Source organism: Strix aluco, chromosome 19 (assembly GCF_031877795.1).
Source record: "Strix aluco isolate bStrAlu1 chromosome 19, bStrAlu1.hap1, whole genome shotgun sequence".
Classification (NCBI taxonomy): domain Eukaryota; kingdom Metazoa; phylum Chordata; class Aves; order Strigiformes; family Strigidae; genus Strix; species Strix aluco.
Genome location: NC_133949.1, coordinates 6,162,845 through 6,186,905, shown reverse-complemented (window position 1 = coordinate 6,186,905; position 24,061 = coordinate 6,162,845). Strand labels below are relative to the sequence as shown.

At 45.7% G+C, this 24,061-nt stretch overlaps 1 protein-coding gene across 6 annotated transcripts in view; it reads left to right on the top strand.

Annotated features, from left to right (window-relative positions):
• The first annotated feature begins 7,948 nt into the window (after window positions 1-7,948).
• The window catches only part of AUTS2 (activator of transcription and developmental regulator AUTS2), a 789,175-nt gene continuing 773,062 nt past the window's right edge, over window positions 7,949-24,061 (top strand). For all 6 annotated transcript variants that reach the window (XM_074844867.1, XM_074844868.1, XM_074844871.1 and 3 more), the window contains exon 1: window positions 7,949-9,421. In XM_074844867.1, the coding sequence (XP_074700968.1) occupies window positions 9,128-9,421 (294 nt within the window). In that variant the 5' untranslated portion in view covers window positions 7,949-9,127. The remainder of the gene's footprint in view (window positions 9,422-24,061) is intronic.

Here is a 24,061-nt window from a genome sequence, read left to right as displayed (position 1 = left end):
ATACCATCTGCAGAATATATTGGATAAGTAGGTTGGGATTTTTAAAGGCGCCTTAGATTTCCAGCTATCACTAGTGGTTAGAAGGATTAGGTGTCCCATGAAACAAGGCTGCCAGCCATGATTTATTGTTTACAAACAAACAAACTTGCTTTTTCAGAGATGTCTGAAGTCTCCATCTCTCCAGACTAAAGCCTGAAGTCCAGAGGTCAGGAATAAGATGCAAGAGGGTACAGGTAGAAGGGGCAAAGGATTGGTCAAAAATGAAATAAACACCCAAGAGATGGGTGGCCAGGAAAGTATGTTCGTTCCTCTCTGGAGGGAATATTCTAAAGACGTGAAGGAGACGATGCTGCATCACTGTACAAGCAGCAGCCATAGTGCATCTTGCAGGACTGTGAGAAAATGCCTCCACGCCTTATCTCACTCATTTGCTCATGAGCAGGCTCTTGGGTCTTGAGTGCAGGAAGAGGTGAAAAATGGCTGGAAATATACAATACAAATCACGGAGGAAGGATTTTACTACCCTTTACGTCTACAGAATACGCCAAACCTGCTGAGGATGATGAAAATCCTTTGCCTGAATCTCAGGGCGCTCATATAAAGCGAAGCTCTTCCTAGGCACTTTCACAGATCTATGCTCATGTATTCACTGTTACAGAGATTATACTATGAGCAAGATAACCCCACCTTTTCTACTATCACCTTTCAGATGAAATCCAGATGTGTCAGTACCCTACCCAGCCCGGAAAGGACTATCCTCCTCCCAGATTTCTTCACAGGTAAGCACACTGGGCAGGGCTCTTTCTCAGTCCCCTCCCTGCTGTACTCTGCACTGGAACCTTTAAGCTACTTCCCAAGTTCAGTGCATGAAGTGTTAAAGGGAGAGAAATTGCAGACTTCTTCCCCCTCTGCTTTCAGGGGAGGGTTTCCATCAACTTTCCTTCTCCCTTTTTCTTTTCTCTGCACTGCACTTCAGATGGAAGCATCTGGATCGAAGAGAATTATCTCTTAACAACAACTTGGGTTGTAGTACATTTCAAAGACTCAGGTTTTATTAGTCACAGAAGACCTTGTAAAAGTTTGCTTGGGATCATTTTTAACAGCAACCAATAATCCTTCCCCCATCAGCCAATGAAAAACAACCCAAGCCTCCCCCCAACTCCAGCACAGATGTGTCTTACAGAAATACAGCTATTTTGGAGAAGCAAAAGTGACATTTTCGCCAAGCTGGAGGTTTTATCCACCATAGCTTACACTAATATGGACCTAATTTCCTTCTGAAAGCTACCTGAACACTAAGCACGCTTGATGCTCTGTTGGTAATATTCCAAAGAGTGGTCAATTACTGCATTTGACTTCACATTGTACCTTTCTGTTGTCAGTCTACCTAAGACCAGAGGAGAGCTACTTAAGACTAGAGGAGCTCTAGTTATGCTGTAAGCCTAGACTCTGCTTCTGCATGTTCCATGTCAGATTTTCATAAAAGCATATTCATAAAGCCTGGAAAATTCTCTCGCCCTTCCATCTGCAGCAGCTGAAAAAACAGGTAGGTAAAAAGCAACGTTCCCTGCACTGTTAACTGCTTTAGTATCCAGTGTCGTGTTCAGTCTGCTAAACCAAATGTTACCTCCAGCAGTTTGTTAGTAATAAGGAAAGATAATATATGGGGGAAAAGAGGCAGAGGATGACAAATTGATTCCAGGGATGTGGTATCCCATAATTCTCATAAAACTAAAATGAAAGCTGACCACATTCAACAGCTTTAAAAATCAAGATGCTCCTGTAAGTGCCTAAGCGCAGATGTAGGAACTTCAGGTACTTGGGTATGAAGATTTGGACCAGTTAGCCCAATTCCACTCTCTGTAGGTTAACTTCAACAGAAAATTTTAATTGTTTTCATCAATAGAATTACACTGATAAATGCAAGTAAACTATAGGATGTCTCCTAATCCATTTCTGACAAATAAAGATATTGTAGCTGCCCTACTCTAGTGCCAACAAGAAAATAGCAGAAAGGTATGAACTTCAGAAATGTAAACCTGAGCTGTCATTAAAAATCAATTTTCATGATAAATTTAATTCACATTTCATAGAGAGCTGTGTAATATCAATAAAAATGCTTTAATAATTGCTGTGCTGGCACACAGCACAGTGTAAGACATAAAGAGATATAAATTTTTTGTAATTTAGAAGATGTGGAACTAAACACTGTTTTTTGAAAGAAAGCCTTTCTCGGTGAGAAAAATGAATGTTGGAGGAGGATGTAATTTATTAGGAATTCCACTCCACCCCCATTTACAAAGACTGCTCTGAAATTAAAACTTTGAGAGATCAGGTTTCTAATTTATTCGTAGAGTTAAAGGCCAGAAAGGACCAGGATCAGGTAGTCTGACCTCCTGGATAACCCAGGCTATTAAATTTCACATAGTTCTTCCTATATCATAACCTGTGTTGGGCTAAAACATAGTTTCTCTTAAACATTGATTTAAAATGCTGGAAAAACACATTCTTGTGTTTCTTTCAGGTGTTTTTTGGTGAAGATGGGAGAGAAGGAAAAATTTAAATCGACTGGATTGCTGTGATATAACAGTAGAATTGGTATAGCACACAACAGTGCAGTCTGAACTCGGCATCACTGAAATATAAACAGTTGGTCTTTTCTGGTAATAAAAGCTGACCAATTTTCAGGGCAGATATGTATGCTACCTATTTAGCAATATAATTCTGTGAACTATCTTCAAAGGGACCAAAGGGCAGGTATATGCTTCTAAATCTCTTAGTCACAATTGAAAATCCCGTTCTCGAACTGAAAAAACCAGCTGAGAGCTAAATGCTGAATTTCCTGAAGTCGATAGTAGTTTTCTCATTTACATGTAATTGAGGTCAGAATTTCACCCTAGAAGATCAGTTAACTTTTTATGATGCTAACTGAAGAACTGTAATAACATTTGCAGTTTGTGCTTTCCTTCCAGAGCGGATATAATTTTTTACTCCTCTCTTTTGTCTGTATTCTTTGTGTCCTTTATATTTGTTCCTTCACCAACATGAATATTTGCGATTCTTCGAAATCTAATATAGTCTCCAAATTCCATTAATGTACTATTTATTTGATATTTCAGATATTAGATATTCAGTAAAATGGGATTGCAGCATCAGACCTTTCAGGATCCTCCATCCACCATGACACAAACTCTGATATTGCCATTTATCACCATGCTTTACACTTTCACAATGAATACCGCATTTGTTCTATCTACATAATTTGGAATCGTGTTTTCAAATGAAGCTTCCTGAAACCCGGTGACATCTGCTTTACTCCCTGTATTTGCGAATGCTGCCATTCACCAATGTTCATGCTGTGGATTAAGGAATTTCAGGCAATTAGAAGCACAGGTTTAGTCAGCTTCCACTAGGGTGTTTATTAACAAATCGCAAGGAACTAGCGGGATCCAAAAACTCTTGACTTTGTCTGACCATACATGATAAACACGCACAGCTTCATTGCTTGTGACTCCCCTGTTTCCAGGGACCAAGTTTTCCCCCGCTGTAAATTACCGTAGATCCGCTTGAGTCAATAGATTAGGACTCTGAAGTTCTTATCTCCTTGCTGCTCTGAATTTTTTTTTCCTGATAAAGTTATTTATATTTTTACTTCATAATTTTATTATAACCAATTAGGAAAACGAGAAACGCGGATAAATTTGTTTTCTATCTTTTCTGGGAAAACTTGGACTTCTGCAGATGCCATCCAGCCTTTCTCTCAATTCTCAGATTTCCTGAACTCTAAGCTATTTTTAAGAAATAGCTATCAATGTTTTCCACCAGCTACAAAAATCCAAACTTCAACTTTTTCTGTGCCAGCTAATCTACCAACATTTTCATGTACCCCGTGATCTCCTGCTATTGATAAGGGTGGTTATAGCGTTGTTCTTCAACACAAGAGATAAAACACAAGGGATGTGGAAGATGGGTTCAGATGTGTGCTTGCCTTGACCATTACTGTCAGAAGGATGCAGGTGCTGGCAGACTGGATCAGACTGGTGGGTCCATCTAGTTCAGTCTCCTGTCTCCTGCTTTGTTTCAGAATCTGTTTTGGGTTCGGAGGCATTACAATGTACATCTCCTTTGGCCACTTGGTAACCAATATTATGGTTACTCTGAAAGTTCTCATTATTCCTGACCTCAGAGCTGCCTCGTGGCAGCGAGTTCCGCCGATTGGGTTAGTTCGATCATGTGTGAAAGGAATGATTGTCTCTGCTCTGTATATTTGCTCTTGATGTTGTTCTAGAAACCTGTGTTCTGCTGGGTTTCAACTAATGACTTTTAGTACTGCCTTTATCATTATTCTTGAACTATTTCTTTCTTTAAAGGTCATGAGTTTCTATTTTTCCCTGTTGGTTCACTTTGGGCACTCCTTCTTCCTTAACTGTTTCTGTTTTAAACCACCTTCTAGGTAAACAGCTTTTAAAACAACCAGTCCAGCCCTTAGCTATGAAGCCAGACAATCTTCTCTGATAAGCACTACAATTTGTATGAGCAACGCAATTTGGAGAAAATTGTTTTAGTTTTATGGAACTGTTTTAAATTCCTCTGCCATCCACACAATCACCCTGGCTTTTATTTTGTATTAGAATTTTGGGTCTCATTATTTGCTGTTTTTATAAATGCACTGTATGAGCAGGGTTGAAACAATAACAAAAAGGCTCTTTTCCCCATTTCTCTTGTTTCTTGCATTCCCAGATCAAACTCCTTCTAAAATAAAAATAATGGTCTGCGAGATAGATATTCTGCTATTTTAAACTGCCCACCTCCTAAAAAGATGCTAACCCCAGAAAGACACATTTGCCTCTGCTGAGCGTCTCATGTGGACTAAAGTCTGAAAAATTCCATCTTTAAAGCTTAATGCCAAAATACAGTGCAAATTACTCTTGCTAGAAGCAAGGTTCTTGCCATTTCCTCAAGCAATGAATTATGCCCTGATTTTCAAGTTATTTCAAAATATCCTTTTCAGATAGGTATGCCACAGGCTAGTCCTAAGAAAACCCCTTTCAGTGTTTTTACAGTTGCAAATTTTATTTTGCTCCAATGCCCAATGGTGATACGGAAATTGCAATTGTTGCTTTTGGTCTGTGTTAACCTTTCTCTCTGCGTTATTTAGGAACAGAAAGCTTTTGGTATCTGTCTCAAATCAGAAGATTATAGGTCTGTTAGTACATGTTCAAGAAGTACCCTTTCTGTGGGTGTTAATAACTAAGAGTATCCAGTTGAGTACACTAGTCATTAACCTCAAAAACAGTGACTCAGCAAGGTACCAGAGCATACTAGTGCCTATGAGGAAAAAAAAAAAAAAGGGGGGGGGGGGGGGGGGAAAGCAAGCTATTTTCTCACACCAGATGCCAGGCAAGATGTATTTCTAGAGGAAAAGCTAACAGGCAGCCTAAGAACAAATGCGCATGGAGGTCTGTGGTATCCTTCCCGGTAAGATGACTTGAAATACTCAGCTGGAGGCAAGAACACACTGGAGAGAGAACTTCCTGAGTATCTGTCTGAGGTTTTGTGTAACGGTAAGGCCTACCTGCCCTCCCTCCCAAATCAATTAAGGTTGGTGGAAATGCTCCTGCTGGATCAGACCCAGAAAAGGGATAATTCGCTGTATTGTACCCAAGAAGGTGACCAGTGATTTTTAATGCTTGACATAAATATTACCCAGAAAAAAATGTTTTGTAATGGAGGATGAGTTAGATGGATGTTTTTTAATCTTATTTTTTCAGTAGACATGCAAATCGAGGGATTTGTTTCTACAAAGAATGTAAAATAAATTACGTATCATTTCTGTTTTCCACATACATGCATTCAGGATGAAAACAGACCGAGCAGACTTTCAGCCATGCAATGAATGTCTGCAGAAACGTATCCGACTACAGGTCTCTTAAGTCACTTTAATGGTGATGGATGTGCAGGAAACGATAATCAATTACATCGCCCTGAAAATTACATAGTTATTTTCCAAAAAAATCCAACAGGTAACAGTTGTTTGATACAGTACAGCTTAATATTTCTCAGAAGACAGAGACATTGTAATATTTGAGCTTGCCTGTATGCACAAATTGCATTACTTCAACAATACCTGTGTAGCTGCTTCTGTATGGTCAGATTATATAGATCTGGCAGGCAGCTGTAAGTGAGACAAAAGAACCCAAAGCAAGAGAGAGAAATGCATTTGTTAAACAGGAAAAAATCTGAACAGGGAGATCTAAGGTCAGATCTAGGAGGTGATGTTCTCTAGCTCGATATTTGAGAATGTTTAAAAACCAGCCATGTGCCTCTGCAATGAGCAGCGTGGCCTTCTGTAAGGTACATGCTCTCACACTATCAGATAACCGACAGCTTTGCGCTTCCTCCTCTGCTGGTTCACACCCATACACACCAGCTTAAACGTCACTGCATGCCGTCCAGGAGAGATGTGGTGTGGAAAGAGGCGGCAAAGATGTCATCTGCCTGCTGGATAGAGAGGGTGTATCCGATTCTCAGTATTTCATGTAATCGCTGTGGAAAATACATTAAGAATATTACTTGCTCAGTGGACTAAGTGTTAGGGTATAGAGTAAACAACATATTATACAGTCAAGCAGAGCAACATCCCCTGAAAGTCAGAGCAGCCTAGAGGGACACTATTGGAAAAATACACACCGATGCTCCCAGCCTGTGTTTGTCCCACTTGCTGTGGCCCTTCTTGGTATCTCAATGGAGAAACGATTACCAGCTAGAGGAGGCAGCAAAAGGCAGACTGTGTACTCCAAGAGAAGGTTCCTCTAGAGATGGAGTATTAAATGACTCCCTTTCTCCTTTCCCCCCCCCCCAACCTCCCCCAATCTATTTCAAAGTATGCAATAGCCTGATTGCCTGGCAGACAGAGGAAAACCAGTGTTGTGCTTCCAGAGTCCCTCTTCTCCATCCTGAACATTAAGACTTCACAGGTTTGGTTCTCTCCCCCGCCTTGTTCCTTGCTCCTCCACCATCCTTTTTCCTTCCTAGCAAATCTAATCCTCCCAGGTCTCTGCTCCTGAACCTTGAAGCCAGACAGAACAGCTTCTCACACCCTTCTCCTTCTATGCCTGTTCCCTCAGCCGATTCCCCTGGGCAGGGGACAGAAATGCCAGGTGAGAAGGGTGACCCTAAGAACAAGCTCAAGAAGTAAATTTGTTAGTTCCGCAGGCCTTTTGGGTCCTGAAGCGACACGGGCAATATGCCCTAACGCGGCCCGTCCACACAACTGAGACGGGAAACCTGAAGAGAGGAGAGAGAAGGCGGCCAAGGGTGAGGAAAGCAAATGGCCACACACCACATGGGAAGGGCAGTGAGGGACAGGGGGGCTGCAGGTGGCCGAACCCCATCCACAGCCCCGGTTTGTTTTGTCTGCGGACCCACCGCTCGCCTGGTGTACCCTGCGCTGGGGTGTCACCCCGGCTGTGGCCACGCTCTCCCAGGGAGCGCGGGTTCCCCTCAGCGGGCGGCAGCAGGAGGGGGGGGAAGGCCCCCCGTGCCCCCGCGCAGGCGGCAGCCCCGGTCAGCAGGGCGGGCGCGGTGCCCGGCACCTCAGGTACCTGCGAGCCCCGCGGGGAGCGGCCGCGAAGGAAGGGGACGGGGCGGGAGGAGAAGGGCTGGGCGTGAGGGGCGGCGAGGCGACGGGCGTCCAAAACTGAGGGGAAAGTTGACGGGGTGAGAGGGGCGGGAAGCCCGGGGGGGCCGCGCGGGCCGCCCGCCGCCGCCGAGTGCGCAGGCCCTGCGCGCATGCCCGCAACTTATTTCGCGCGGCCGGGGCGCCGCATTTCACGCGGCGCCGCGCGGGGAGCGGGCGGGGCGGCGGCGGCCACGTGACCGGCGCGGGCGCGGGGCCGGGCGGCCGCTGGGGGCCAGCACCGCCATCCGCCCCGCGCCGGCTGCGCGGCCGCGGGGGCTCGGCCGCGGGTGCCCTCCGCCGGGCCGGGGGGACCGACTGACCGGCCGGCTACAGCCTCTTCCTCCCCCGCCGTGGGGGAGAGGGGCGAGGGGAGGCGGCGTCGGGAGCGGGAAGCCCGCGCCGGTGCCGTCCCCACTGGAGCGTATTTGAGCCTCAGCACCACCTCTGTATTTTTTATTATTATTGTTTGTTGTTGCCGTTTTTGGGGAGGGGGGGGCAGCCTCCTCTCCGCTCGGATCTATTGTCACCACCACCAGCACCCCCCTCCTCGCCACAATTAATCCGATGAATTTGCCATGATTGATCCGTATTAATAGCTGGGGTGGGTGGGCGTGTTTTGGGGCTTTTTTTCCTTCCCTTTTTTTTCTTTTTTTTTTTTTTTTCTTTTATTGTTTGGTTTTGTTTTTGGAGGGGCCGGGCTGGGATCCGAGCTCCACTCCAGAGTCCATCCCTGGTCGGTGCCTGAGAAAATTGCATCTGGATGCATCGTTATTATTATTATTGTGTTTGATCCAGGGAGATAAAGGAGGAGGGGGAGAGGAGTGCGTGTTCGTGGGGAGGGGAAGGCTGCACCCTTCCCTGCACACACACACGCAGAGAGAAAGAGAGCTCCATACATCTATATATATTTTTTTTTCCCCTGGAACTTCTTTTAGTTGGGGAGGAAAGGAAGAAAGAAAATAAATTTTGTGCAAGGAAATACTCTCAGCTCCCTCCTTCCAGCGGGTCTCTCCTTCTTTCTTTATTTTTCCCCCCTTCTTCTCTGCTTTTTTTCCTCTCTTTCGAAGATCCTCGCCCTCCCAGCCCCTTGATCAAAGCATTCCGCTATTCTGATTTATTGCCTGCTTGGTGAGGCTTTTTTTTTTTCTTTCTCTCTCTCTCGCCTTTTTTTTTTTTTTTTTTTTTTTACAAAGGCGACCTGAGATCAGCCATTACTTTCCTTGGCTCGCTTATAGGAATCTCTTACATTTGGTGCTTGCTGCTGGTGGTGGTGGAACCGCACTCGGATTCTTTCATCCCCCCCCCCTCGCTGTCCTCTCCTCCCTCCCTTTCTCCTTCCCTCTCTCCCTCCCTCCCTCCCCCGTTATTCCGCCGGGGGAGCCGGATTTGTGGCTGCGGTGGGGCGGGGGGGGACGAGAGCGAGAGGAGGGAGAGCCGGCGAGAGACATGGATGGCCCGGCGCGATGCAACGGGCTTCGGAAGAAGCGGCGATCGCGGTCCCAGCGCGACCGGGAGCGGCGAGCCAAAGGCGGGCGGCGCGGCTCTGCCGCCGGAGGGGCCGCCGGCCCCGGGGCCGCCGCGGCGCTCTCCTCCTCGGGCTCGGAGAAGGAAGACAATGGGCCCCCGCCGCCGTCCCGGCCGCGGCCCCCCCGGAGGAAGCGGCGGGAGTCCTCCTCGGCCGAAGAGGACATTATCGACGGTTTCGCGATGTCCAGCTTCGTCACTTTCGAGGCGCTGGAGGTAGGAGCGGCGGCGCTTTGTGTGCGCCTCATTGTGTGGGGGCAGCGGCGGGGGGAGCCCCCCGCAACGCCGACCCGGACACCCCCCGCCCCCCCAACCCCCCGCCCCTTCAGCTTCCCTCACCCCCCCCTCCCGGGCCGGCGCCACCGGGGGTGCCCGCGGGGGCGGTCCCGCCGCCCCTTCCCCGTCCCCGGGGTGCCCCGCTCCCCTCCCTTCTCCCTCCCCGCCGCCGACACCTGCAGCCTGGCGCGCCGCTCCCGGCGGGCGGCGGGGGGCTCCGGCGCGGCGGCGGGGACCGGGGCGAACCCCCCCCCCCCCCGCCCCAAACCACCCCCCCCCCTCCGGCTCGCCGCCCCCTCGGGCAGGGGAGCGGGGAGTTGCGGGCGCTCCCCCCCCGCGGGGTTCCCGGCGGCGCTTCCCCTCCCACGGATCAAACTTTTCTCGCGCCGCGGTGTCCCGGCGGGGCCGCCCACTCGTGTCCGCGGGGCGGTGTGGGCCGCGGGGAGGGGCGGGGGGGGGTTTCTTCGCTCGGTCTCGCCGACCGTTGCTGCTGCTGGGTGGGGGGCGCCCATCCTGCCGCGCTCCCTGCCGGCCTGTCACGAGTGGGCCCCGCGGTGGGCGGCGCGGCCTCCCCGCCCCACGGGGGGCACTGGGCATTCCCCCGCCCCAGAAAGGCTGAAGGAAGGGGGTGCGGGTGAGACGGGCGGAGGGAGGCGCCACCCGGGCAGCCCCCCACGGGCGGTGCCTCCCTCCGCCGGGCCTCGGCCCCCCCTTTCCCCCCCGGGTACCTTCCACCCACCCACCCACCCGCGACCGCGGAACCGCTGTCAGCCCGGCCAGAGTCGTGGTGGAGACGCGGCCGTGCAAGGGGAGCTCCGGCCCGTTTGTTTGAAAGGCTTTGTTGTTTATAACTTCTGCTCCGGAGAAGTTTGCCGTGGCGAAAAGCAGATTTATTTGGGTTTATGTGCGCTGGAGTCACAACTGGAACGATTATGAACTGTCAAAATAAATGCGGAGATGAAGCTGATTGTTTAACAAAAAAATCTGTGTAGCTCTTAAGCTGTTTAAATATTTAGCCAGGAATACTTAGTGGCATTTTCAGGGTTTTTGGGGTTTTGTTTCTTTCTTTTTATTTTTTTTTTGTTATTATTTGGAGCCAGATTTTGTCCTTGGTTACACCTGTATCCATCCAGACTGTTGCCTCCAAGAGAACTTACTCTGGTGTAATTGAAGGGAGGATTTGTTCGCTCCAGCAAACCTCCACATAGTGTTAGACTCCTACAAGCAATAATAAGCAAATGCTGAGGTAATGACGAGACTCAATTTTACCACCATTTCTCACCTGGTGAGCCCATCCACAAGTGCCCTGCTCAGACCAGAGAGAGGAGGAGTGTGAATACATGTCTGTCGGCAAAAGTGAGATTTGCATGCTTCTGTTTCGGACAAAATTCTGTTCTTCCTCAAACAAAGCCCCAGTTCGTGTCGTTAGGGATTTTACGGGAATACGGACTTGAGAATTTGGCCGTTGTCCTCTTTGGAGGGGAAGTGAAGAGCAAGTTTTATGGTCAGAACTTGGTAGGGTGTTTTAGAAATGTCTTTATTCTGTTTCACTTCTTACTTGTTTATTTTCCACTCGAAATGAAAATAATTGTTGTGCTCTTTTCTCTTTACAAAGCCAAGAATGGCTACTACTTGCATCCTGTCGTAATCCTATCTCACTAAAAAGGAGCGCAGAAACATTACCCAGTTCTGCCAGCTAATATCACATTCAGATAAAACAATAGCTCGCACACTGAGACTTGACATACTTTTAATGTTCATGTGATAGGTGGCACATTTTGACCTAATGATTTCATGCTGCGTTGAGAAATAATGTCACAAAACCGTTGTTAGGTGCTTTTTCCTGCAGCTCGGTATGTATGTTGAGAAAGTTGTTTCTGAGGATCAGAGGGAGATGAAGGTGTCTAAGGCACAAGCCCAATGTGGCAGAAATTACTGTGTACGTTGGGTGTAGCAGCCTGAAGTTTTTTGTTGTGATTTTAGTGTTGGTGGGGAGGTTGTGAGTGACTGGTGGAGTGAGATATCTCAGCCTTGGTGAGATGTTTAGGTGTTAACGTGCTTGAGTTGAGACAAGAAGCCCTGGGTGCCATGGAGCGGCCCCCTGGTATTTATACATCTGATGCTCTGGGTCTGCTCCTGGCTTGTTGGAGGCCACGGAGGTTTCTCCCTGTGTTCCAGAAGACACTTGTGCCCAACATGTGACAAGACTGCTCCAGTCCAGGCTTTGTACTTGAACTTCAGCCTCTTCTTAGGCTTAGCACACCTGAAAGTGTGCAGAGACAGAGAGTGTTTTGTTCGCTTGGTGTGAAAAATGGTGAGAACCAAAGTGCAGAACATGTTGACTGCTGGGAGATCTAAATGCGCGGTCCAGAAGAGGGGAAGCAGGCAGGTGGTGGCTGACACAGGAGGGGATGGCCACCGCGGAGGGACGAGGCTGAGCTGTCTGCTTACGAGGACATCTTTGCTGCAGTAGGTGTGTGAGTTGGGTGGATGTGAGGTGTCACCCTAGGATTTTCTTCTGAATACCTTGTATAAAGTTGCAAACAAGAGCAAGAATTTCCATATAGCTTCATTTTACCTGTCCTTTACTAAATGCTTTCTTGTTGGGGTGACTGAAAAAGCCCAAACTGTGCAAAATACCAGGTTGTGTGAAGCTCATGGATGGCAAGGGGACACAGGTGCTGCACAGGAAGAGCATGGATCCCGAGGCCGCTGTAGCTTCTAGGAGTCATCCGTGACTATAATGGTTATGTTGATAATAGTTCCTATCCCTTGAAGCAAATCTATCTTTTTAACCAGTTCCCACTCTCGGAGCTGCTTTTCTGCCCAGGTATCAGTAGCCTTTTCATGCTTCTCAAGTGTAAATTGTTTGGTGTAGAAATAGAGGCCATCTGCTTCTAGTTATCTGTCCCTGGGTTTATGGCAGCCCGTACCTTGATCTAATGTTTGTGTGGGGAATAGAGGGGAAGAGGGAGGTGAATGAAGACAGTGGCTGATCATTGCTGATTTTTTATTTTTTTTTTTTCCTTGGAGTGGCAGTTGAGCAAAACCAGTGTCGTTGCAGATGTGGCCAGACTGATCCTTGCCTGGCCTTGCTAGACTCTGATGTAGTGATGTGCAGTGTAGGCCTGTCCCCTACGCTGAGGAGCATCTTGGAGCTTTGACATTCAGAAACTAGCACTTACTCTGTAGTTAAGCAGCTGAGACGTGGTCCTACAATTTGATCTGATTTACCAGATCTTCCCGTGAGTAGCCTTGTGGGACTAACAGCAGCAAGCTCTGTGGTTTATTGCAGAGCAGTTACTCACACATCACTTCCCTGACCTCCCAAAATCTTCCAGCCTATAAAAAAAGAAAGATGCAGACGCTCACTACCCACGTTAGTGTGACTGGTGTCTTATCAAGCTGACTGCTTCCCCAGCTTGGTGTAGCCTGTGCTGCACCGCTGGCGTGTTACCAACAATAATAGCATGAGGTTCTCCAAACCCAGGTGGGCATCTTAGACACCAGTTTGACAGGGAAAGGGCATTTCTCAAGATGTGATAAATCAATCCGTTGGAGTGACTTTCTCCATGATGTGCTCTGGCAGTGCTGGTGAGGAGGTTTCTGCGGAACTCTCTGGCAAGGTGAGATTTCATGAAGATGTTTGTCTCCCTCCTACTCCCGGTGCGTAGGACTCTGGGCAGGAGACTGACGTGACATGGCTGTTGACGTGCTGTGGTGAAGCTGGTTTACTGTGATGAGAAATGAAATCTGACCTGAATGTTAAGATAGCTTAAAGCCTGGGAAGTACTTGATGTTTCCTGAGTCAGCTCTGACCATCCCTATGGAGTAAGCAGTTGGTTTCAGGTTTTCTGAACACTGAGTAAGGTAATGAGCTTTTTCTGCAGATGTTTGTTTAGCTTCAACTCAGGCAGTTCATCTGACAAACCTGAAATGGGACACAGATATTTATAAAGCCCAGACAGAAGTGGTGTGGGGTGGGAAGGGGGGGCTTGCATTTAAATGGGGATTCTAGTTTCATGAAACTATCACGATTTCTCACCATGCATTTGCTGAGCTAATTTCTGTTCAGCACGCAGGCATTAGTCTGTTTTGAGACCATGCTAAATTATCGTCAGGTAAAGCCCAATATAATTAATTACAAATGAGAAATGCTGACAAATATTTGTCAAGGAGCTGTTTAATGAGCTTCAAATTCTGTGTCAGATGATTCCATCCACCTAGTGTAAATAATTTTTAAGCAATTGTTCCAGCGCGTTTGTGTGATTTAGGCAGATGTTAGCTACGGCAGTTTTACATGTTGGACAGATAATATGAGACTAGATGGAGTAAAGCTTAACAGCTGATGTGGGCTTTAAAATAGAGACGCTACTGTTATGCAAACAAAATGTGGAAGTAACAAGAAGGTTTGGAAGATACTGTGGTCTCAGTTGTGTGTCTGTGTGCACTGACAGTGTAGCTCTGTGTATGCATCTGAATGCAGGAATTTGCTTTAATAACTGTTGTGTGATACCCATCGCTAGGCACGGCCCACTGAAAATAGAAATAGCTTGGCTGTGTGACAGCAGAAGCTTTGAGCTGGACACCAGAACGACTGGCTCGCAGTGTGGTTTTCCTCCCCAAATCATTCTCTTTTCACCAGCCTTTTAGCTGGCCTGATGACCCTGTTTACTTAAATTCTCTGAGATTTCAAGCAAGTTTGTTCTGCCTTGTCTCTATCCCTTCATATTTCAAAAGGAATTTGATCTTCATGCCTTACCACAGCAGCATCATAACATCAGGTGTTTGTTCAGTGCTGTCAGCAAATCTTGGTAGCCCTTCTTGTGTTTATTGACTACTTAGATGCTTAGGTGTTTGTCCTAGTCTCTGTTTGCACATGCAAGTCTGCAGATTTAGACCAGCAGGGAAAAGAAGGGAGTAACTAAATGAAGATATCTGCAGATGATGAGCGGTATTAGGTTTTGTGTGACACTGGGATATCATACGAAGCGATGTGCTTATTATTTTCACTGTGTGTTTAGAGGAAACAGTAAATTGACCCGAGATCAAATTTTGAGATAACCTTGACAGAGCGACTGAATCTCTTGATGAAAACCCTGAGCGACCAGACCTGAAAAAACCGCAACCCAAACTGAAAGTGGAACTGGAAACAGCAGGATGCATATTCCACAAAAAGAACCTCTTGGGTAATTTTTGAAACTTATGTTACTATCATTTGGGCACCTGAATACTTTTAAAATGCTTTAAAATTACTTTCAAAAGCCTGATACCCTTCTGAGAGGCAGGGTACCTGCAACTCGCACTGACTTCAGTAGCTGTTGAAGAGCTGAAGCTGTCTCTCTGGGCAGATAATGACTGAGGACTGTGATTGTTGCATAAATACACTTTTAGGTAACAGTATAATGAAGGTGGGGATTTTTGCCGTTCCCAAAGGTGGTAGTAGGAGGCACAATGGCCTTGAGTTGAAGAAGGAAGAGTTTAAACTATGAGGAGAAGTTCTTTAGATAAATGTGATTCAAGTAGTCTCCACTGGCCCCGGTCTTTAAGATTAACATTAATGGGAATTACGCCACATATGAATAGGACAAAAGACACCCTTATCCTTCTTTATCTTGGCATCTTTTTTTCTCTTTGGGTGAGAAAGTAAGTCCTTTCTCATTAAATATCTGGGGCCTCTGCTGGGATGAGGGAGTGTAAAGAAACAGATTTATAAAATAATGGTAAAGGATCAGGAACTCAGAAGGAAAATGATCGCTTGGGAAAGGCAAAAAAAAATCAGCAGAAAGACATCAAGGGGCTGAGTAATTGAAAGATTGAGTTACAACACTGAGATCAATAGAGAAATATCAGGGACTGGATGAGAACACTGGGAACTAGAGGGGGATGTTGTTACCAGAAGTGGAAGTTTCAGGTGAGATCCGTTGCTGTGTACTTGCGTATGCTCCTTGGCGAGAGCCCTGCCATCAGTACCGAGGGGAATACTCAGCAAAATCTGTCCCCTCTTAAAAAGTCACTAAACCCAGTAACTCTTCAGCTGGGAGAAAGGCAGAATGATTCTTCACTCAATGAGATGGTCTCCTCTTCCACCCTGTCTATGCTACTATTTTTTTTTTTTTTGGTAAGAACTGTTTCTGTCAGTTTGACTGGAAGACCCTACCACATTACACCGGGGGTCTGACCTGCAGCCTTGTAATTATCTGCAGCTAAATTAGAAGTTTAATCTTCGTTCTGAGCAACAATAAGTTGAGTCAAGATAGGTTTTAAAAATAGCCCAAGCTCAAGTTTAGTGAAGTCTCAAATGCAATTAATAAAAAGGTAATGGAGTTAGGAAGTTGCGGGCTGAAATGTGGAAATGTTTAACTCTCAGTTTTCCATTAGTTGAACTGCAGTGCTTTGCTGAGGCAACATTGCCTTGGTTCTGTGAGGGGAAATTGCTTCCAGTGTTTCCCTGTGTTCTTGTACGTCATCCTTATGATTTATCTGTTCAGTATCTGTGTTCTTGTTGGGGTTTGGCTCGGTATGTGCCACAAATTACCAGCTGTATGCATTTTTTCTAACATCAGTTTGTTGTCATTTTGACTCTATGCCAAGCCATAGTGAAGACCACTTCAGAACATCATAGTCCTCTTAAACTCTTTTGTTGTAAAATGGATATGAAAATCCACTTTGTAAGTAATGAGAAATGGCTAATGCAGGTAGGGATTTGTTTTGCTGTAACAGCAGAATGTGCAGTGGCAATTTGTCAGATCCCCAGCTCAGCTCTGCTGTACTATTTGCCTTTAAATAGTGTGTTACCTTAATATCTTGAGATTTTTCTCCCTGTATCTTGGCAACACTACTGCTGAAGTTCACATACTCGTGGTGGAGAGAGAAAGATTTACCCTTTTGGTTAAAACCTTAGTCTGGTAAGTATTATAGGAAGGAGTTTTGGTTCTGTCCTCCTCTGTACAGGAGTGGTGGAATAAAAGTTAACAGAAGTAGTGGATTATTCCTTGGCACTGCACATTTGGCATTTTTCTGTTTGTGAGTTTTTGCCTATCAGGTTTAATTTGGTCACATAGCATGACGTATGCTCCGTGTGGAGTTACTTGGTATTTGGTGCGCATCTTGGTCCTACTGGTTTTAAAGTCTCCTGAGTCGAAGACACGGGAGATGTGCAGAGGTGTATTGATATCTGATGCGCCCAAGTTCCTGGCTGTCTGAACTTTAGATTGTGTAATGCTGGCTGATGCACATATTACTGATATGATTAATATTCCAAGTCCAGTTGGGAATAGTTACTCCACAGCCACGCGGGAGATCAATTTGGTGTTCTTTCCAGAAATGGTCACCCTTTAATGTCTGATGTGTTTGCCAGCTTCCTAAAATAGAAGTTGCTTCTCCTCTAGAATCAGTGCTTTTATAAATTGCCTCTTTTCATACTTTTATTTGATAGCAAAGGACCCTTACTAGTTTGGGAATAAAACTACTGCCAACCCGTCTTCCCCATCCACAAGCCTAGGCTTGTCCTTTGTTGGATGAGCTCATGAAAACAAGCAAACGTCTTCAGCCTTTGAGACATGCCCTGTGCTGAGCATCGTTTGAATGAAACCGTTCGGGGCAGGTTTGTGGGTGCTGCAGGACGACAGCGCACGCCTCAGAGAGGTAGATAGAGGTAGGCACCAGCAGTGTCTAGGTTAGATTAACTTTTAGGTGGCTGAATTTTTGGGGAGGTACTCCTTGTGTTGGAGAGTAATTGTAATGGAGTTGTATCAGACTGTAAAACATGTTTTACACTCCCATGCAATCAGTGGTCGGATCCAGAACCGAATTCATGACAGTTTGTGAGAAGCCTTGCTCCATAATAGGCTGACTATGAGAGGGACAGTTTTTTATCAAATATAACACTGATAATATCTGGGGCAGATATACCCCCTTACCTGTCAGCGAAATCTGCAAGCCACTATCCCCTTTTTCCCTACATGTGGGTGCAGGTTACCATGTCCCAGGCAACCCACCCTCGGGGCTCAGGGTGACCCAGCTTACAGGTTGCTCGTGAGTGTCCTACAGCTGCCGTTAACTCACCCTCTTGGTACAGTAAAGGCATTTTCATTTCTTTGCCCGTGAAGTGGAACTAATGAGAAGTGCTTGCCACCAACTCCTCCTGGACCACACGCAGGTGGCTCTCAGACATGGGAGAGGGGTGGTCCTGGGTACAAAATGCATGTGGTGTAGCTTCTCCCTCCTGGCAAGTTTTGACAATCCATGTTTTGCTGTTTGCACGCCGTTTTCTATTGCTGAGACTCAGATGAGTTACAAACATGGGGATAATTGCTCAAGGCATTGATTTTTATTTATTTTCGCTCTGGAAGTCCTAAGTGACCTGAGACCTTTCAGTCTGAGAATCTGCTTCAGGTTTTTTGAAACCTCTTCTTACATGGATGGTGGGAATGGGAGCCAAAGGAGCCGGCTCATTGCTATGAAATGGGGATGTCCAACTGGGGGGCTGTAGGCTCTGCTGTTCACACCTGGCTCCTGAAAGCTTTTCTCAGCTTTGTCTTGGCTTCTGGAGGGTTCCATGAGTGTCCTTCAAGGGTTCTTCAGAAGCTGGCATCTGGTCCCCGGCTTCCAGAAGGCCCAGGGGAGGGAGCTGGGAGGTGCCGCTGTTCCAAGAGCTGGGTAACACATGGTCTCCAGCTTGCTCCAGAGCTGGCCAGATGTGTTGCGTGGCCAGGCACAATGTGACATCCGTCAGAGCGGGCACTGATGGAGGGCTGAGGCAGCGAAAGTAGTTTTGACCTCCAAGGAGTCTGTGTGGTAAGAAGGCAAGCAAAGAAGTGCTGCTGTTGGGGACGATTTATGTTGTAATTCTGTTAGTGTTGTGGGTTTTAATGCACGTCAAGGGCACTTTGACCTTTGAATGGAATCTTTTGGTGTGAAATTGTGTCTTTTCTCCTCTCTTTTCTTCCCTTAAAGAAAATTCAAAATAAATACTGAAAATCAAAACCGTCTGTTTTGAGGGGACAAAATTGCCTCTCTTTATTTTATGTGATTTGGATATTAGTGAACGATTAAAAGTCCTAGTAATTTTTGCTGGCTGGCTATTGTGCTTGTAGGCAGTGACTCTTCTAGCATTAGTCATTTTAACTATGGAAAAAAATAATAAAAATGCAATTAATGTGGCTCAACAGCTGAGTCTGCTGGACTTTAAAAAAAAAAAAAGTAAATTTTAATGAGTTCTGGGATCAGAAAGATACATCTGGTGGATGGATTTGCCAAGTTTTTCAACCTCAGAATGTGTGTTGAAAAACTCAGTGAATTATGTAGCTACAAAAGTGGATCTTTGCATGTTTATAAGACCTCAGCGCAATCTCCTTATATTTGCCTAATGACAAACAGACATTCTCACAGAGGCGCAGCCCAGAAAGACACACATGTGCTGAAACGGCTCTGTAAGCTGATAGTATTTGTATCAGAATGCTGCTACTAGTGAAGGAATTTTGGAGGATCCATTAAATATAGGGGGAAAAAAAATCTTGGTATTGGATGAAAGAAAAGAGAAGGAAGGGAAAGGGGAGGGTGGCGAGAGAGGAGAGGGAGTACTGAAACTTTAAATGTACATGATGTGTGGGCTAAGATATTGTGCCTCCACTGCTGAACCAGAAAATTTATAACAACTGTTTGTCATGTGTATGTATTTATAGCCATTCACATAATGAAGAAGTTTCATGAGGTTGTAATAACATATCAAGATGGATGTAATTAAAACAGAAGCAAATTGACACCTCTAGATTAAAGGCAAACTCTAAACTAATACACCTGTACGCTGTCACTTATGTATTAGTTGTCTGGGGCAGTCTGCCAGATATGCAAATAAAAAGACATTGGCAAATTTCCTTGGATGTGCGGTTATGAAAAACCCAACTATTTAATCTTTTACCTAGCCCTGTTCAGGTTTGTAGCAATGGTAGAATTTATTAATTTGGTGTCACTGATGCTTCATGATGGGAACGGGCTAAATGATACGGAGGGGTGGGAAAGGAGCAAGAAGGACAGAGCAGGTGACTGTTGGAGAATGTTCTTTACAGTGGGACCCTTCCCTCAGAAGAGAGGTGCCAACTGGATGGTTTCAGGTCTGTCCTAACTCTCAAAACTCTACAGGACTAAAGAGTCCTTGACTTTGACTTTCTGTAGCATTTGAGCTCAGTTAAAGGCTGTTGAAAACTACACTGTAACAAGAGATTTTTGGTTCTGTCATGCTACAGGTGATTGGGGTTGCCAGTAAGGAAACTTCTAAAATGTGTATGCTTCAGATATACCAGCACAATTCAGATCTGATGTAAATCATTACTGAGTCTGTGAAATGGCTATAAAGTATCTTAGCAATTTTATGTAATAGTATTTTTCAACTTGTTTCAATTTGCAGAAGCCTAACATTTTTCCAGTGGAGTTGTGGACACCTGTATAGTGAATTTAAGCCTGCAGTCAATAGGTTTGCTCTCTGAATTAACACACTTGGGGTTCTTAGAAATAGTCTGCAAACTACTGATATAAAATAGACTTGGTATGGAGCAGGGAGTTGTTTGCATTGTTAGTTCCAGGCTGATGAATGGAAGTACCAGCCTTGCTTTTGAGTAACTTGCACCCCAGATAACCTGCATTCCTTTAAAAGCCCCAGGGATGGAAATAGGTCCTCATGTGGCTTGTGTATAACCCCCATGGGGGGTGATTAGGGTTTTCAGTTAAACAGCTGATGCTGGTACCTCCAGCGCCTCTTCCCTGAGTATGAAAAATCTTACCTTTTGTGGATTTGGTGTCATTTCCTCCGGGAGCAGCTGTCCTAGAGATCGGCATCCCTCAAGCTGCTTCCAGTGTAACCTCCTCAGATGGTTGCAGACGCCTGGGTTAGTGACATTAATTTGTAAGTGGATTGATATGACTGCAGGTCTGGAATGCTCAATGAAACCCAGAATTCTTGAATTCAGTTTTGTGTTTGGGCTGGAAGTTCTTTGCTCCAGTCGGGGATGAACCAGGAGGACAGGCAGCTGTCTGCCTTGCGAGGTGTTGCGGTCGCGAGTCCGCTCCTGCCTGCGGGTGCTGGGCTGTGGGCTGTAGTTCTGCAGAGGGGTGGCTGCAAAAAACACCTATTTTCAGAGAGCTGTCTGCATAAAAGCTCCAATGGGCATGTTTTGTTATGCTTTTTCTGAATTAAAAAGACCCCTCTTTTAATACATCTGGACATCAAGGATCAATCATATGAGGTATGTGGCTTCAAAGTGATTTCAAATGGTAGGATTTTTGTCTTCAATACTTCAACAACTTTTCTTCCACCTTTAATCTTTCATGAGCGGAAGCTTCAAAAGATAATTAGTAAAACATGCTTTTATCTGCATTTATCTCAAAACATGATTAATTTTTTAACTGCAATTACAGCAATCATTTCAAGTTTCCTCTATATTAATGAGTAAAGGGTTTTTTTTGAGAGAGTGAGCGCCTAAATATGGCTATATTGGCCGAGTTGAAAGGTATGTTTATGAGTGTGCTTTTTGTTTTCATGGCTAGGGATTGAATTTCCGGTTCCAGGAAGTAATATTTCACATGGATTAAAGTCTTTGAAATGCTCTTGCCTGGCTTCACTGGATCATTTTGAGGAGCTGACAGTGATAAGAACTGGATCATGCACTTTGCAGGACCTGGCTACCAAATACCCAGTTACACGTTCCCCTCGCGTTGGTGCTTTTTCGCTGTGTTCTATGCATGTGTGACTGGCAGGATATCCTCTGCGTGCCGGTCTTGGCATTGAAATGTAAGATATACGATGCAGCCCGTTTGTTGTTAATGAATTGGCAATGAACTTGTAAATTTTCACCTTTACAATTTCTGTCTTTGTTATAGGCAGCTTAAGGCATTTTTTATTACTATTTCACTTCAGGGAGAAAGATGTTCATGGCTGTTCCTGCCTTTATTGCTGGTACTAATATATGTAGGACTGTTCAACTGATATCCTGCAGCCTGGATGCTGCTTGTAGGTCGAGTGTGTGGCCTGTCAGGATTTTGAGCACCTCCTGTCTGTCTGGTTGTTTGTCCTCCATGGCTCACATCAGTGCCCCTAGAAAATTGTGCCACTGGCGCAGAGATATCCCAAAACAGGTATCCAGCCCAGACCCTCCAGAAGCAATGGACCACTGCAGGGGATTACTGAAAAGAAACAGAATTAAAAACACTTTTCACTAGAGTACAGCTTTTGTGTAATTTTGCCCTGTGAATTCTGCTTGTCAGCCCTGGCTCCTGCTTCTCTATGAGGGAGAGATTTTGGGCTGGAGCTGGTTTTGCTGCTCTGTGCCTCCAAAGGCAGGGAGCAGCCCAGAGGCTGCTGGAAGTGATGCTGGGGTGGTGGCGTGGCCTCAGTTACCGGGGCAGAGCCCAAGCAGGAAGGTGAACAGAGCAGCCGTTTGAAACTGCACCTGTAAGAAGTGTAAGGACCTAATTTTTCTGGGGTTTTTTTTGGTTGCTTTCAGTTAGGCCCTAGTCCTGGATGTCAGAGGTGATTTTGAGTAAGCCTGAACGGCCTTGGTTCATGTCTGATTTTAGCTTCTAAATTGGGATTGCAGTTACCCTGCCCCGCAGTCTCTGGGGAGGTGGATGGGACGGTGACTGCAACAGTGGGTTGGGCGGCTGCATAGGAAAGCATGCGAGTGTATAATCAGATTTCTGATAAAACCAGGTCTCTAAGTCCCTTGAATGGGTAGCTTTGCTGTGAATAGCCTCGTAAGGTCTGATGTGGCTGCTCTCTTTGTTTGATACTCTGACAAAAAATTGCTCTGGTATCCTTGTTGGCATATTTTTAATCTGTTATCCATATTTTGGATTTGTTCTGGCTGCAGTTTTATTTTGTTTTGCAAAATCTACCTGGGATTGGGACGGAGATATATGTTTGCTAAGGCAGATTTGGAAATTACATTGTTGAAATACAGCCCATATGGGCCATTGTAAAATGGTTACTGCAGCATATAATTGCCTTCACAATGATGTGCTTTGTCATTTTACTTCCATCTTCAAAGAGGCTCTCCTGTAGTCTGCTGACAGCAATGGTGGTATTAGAAAACATATGGATTTGTAAAGGCATTAAACTGTCTTTAGTTCAAGGATTAGATTACAGTGTTAGAGTATGGGTCACCACATTTTCGTGTGGATAGGCTGCGCTTGACTGTGTCGGTTTATGTTGTAGGCTAGGAGAGGGTTTGTTTATTTATTGAAGGTATCTGACATAATATCCTTTTGAATACATGGGGAAGGAGGCATCTCTCACGCTGCTGTACATGGTATGAGCTGCACCTCTGTCCCAGGGCCGTGGTCCCACCTCTCCCTGCTTCACTTGCAGGGCTTGGTCAGGGCTTGCAGCCACACTGACAAGACTTTCAAGAAGTCTTGGAGGGAAGTGCCAATTACAACATGGAAAAATACACAGAATGTAAAACCCACAAAATCGGCTTTGAAATTTTAAAGGTGTTTTTTTTTAGTCCTCTGTGCTGGGCTGCTATTCTGAATATTTTGGGTGTTTGTTTTATGTTCACATAAAAAGGACACGTTTAGACTGTACAGCTCCACTCATTTCACAGTACAGGGCAATCTGTTCAGCTTTTATCTTTTTTTCTGCCGTCACAGTTTCAAGTGTGGATTTTCTGGGGCAGGTTTGAGGCCTGCAGTGCCTCTCTTGGCAAAGGCCAGTGCAGCGTTTGCATTGCGGGATGCGCATGTTATAGGATGTGGCATGCAGCCTCTCTCTGGACTGGAGTGATGCTTGTGCTCCCCATCAAAAGGGGAAAGTTGGAGAGTGAGAGGGCTAATATGCATAAAGAAGATCCTTCTTTTCTTCAGTTTTGTTATTATTTTTGTCTTACTTTTTGCAGCCTGCTCAGTTTAGCACTCTGCCCGGCTGGGATGTTGAAGCAGGCAGTGGGGTCTTGCTTGGCCCATGGCCTCCTTCACCTTCTGCCACATACGCTTGCTGTTGCATTTGGATTTGCGTAGTTCCCTCCCAAAATGACTCTTCTGATACCTCTTGTCCTTCAAACACATTCTTCAGTTAAGATGCTGAGCTGGTCCTTGGGAGATGTGGGTTTGCTTTCGTGTAAGCACAGTCGTCTTTCATAACCTTGAAGCCGTCGCTCCCTTCCCAGTTCAGCACGGCCGTGCGAGCACCTGCTCTGTGGTTGTGCTGAATAAGGATGGATTTGGGCTTGGATCCATGCGTATGCTCATGGGAGGCGCCTTGCCCAGGCTTGTAGATTTGGGTTTCTGGACTGAGAAAAGCAGGCCTATGGGGACAATGCTGATGTGAGAGCTACTATTTAGTGAGAAGTCAAGTATGTGCTTAGGTGTCACCTTGAGCTAGAGCAATAGTTTTGCTGTTGCTGAGTTTTCTTGTCTGCAAAATGGGTTTAATAATACTTTCCCTCTTTAGAGGTTGGCTGGCTGCTTAATTAGCATTTGCAGGATGCTCACACAGTAAGTGGTTAACATAAAGTATCAATGTAGTTTAACTGTAGGACATCAAAACACCAGTGCTTATACACATTTAGCAGGGACTTGGCTAGA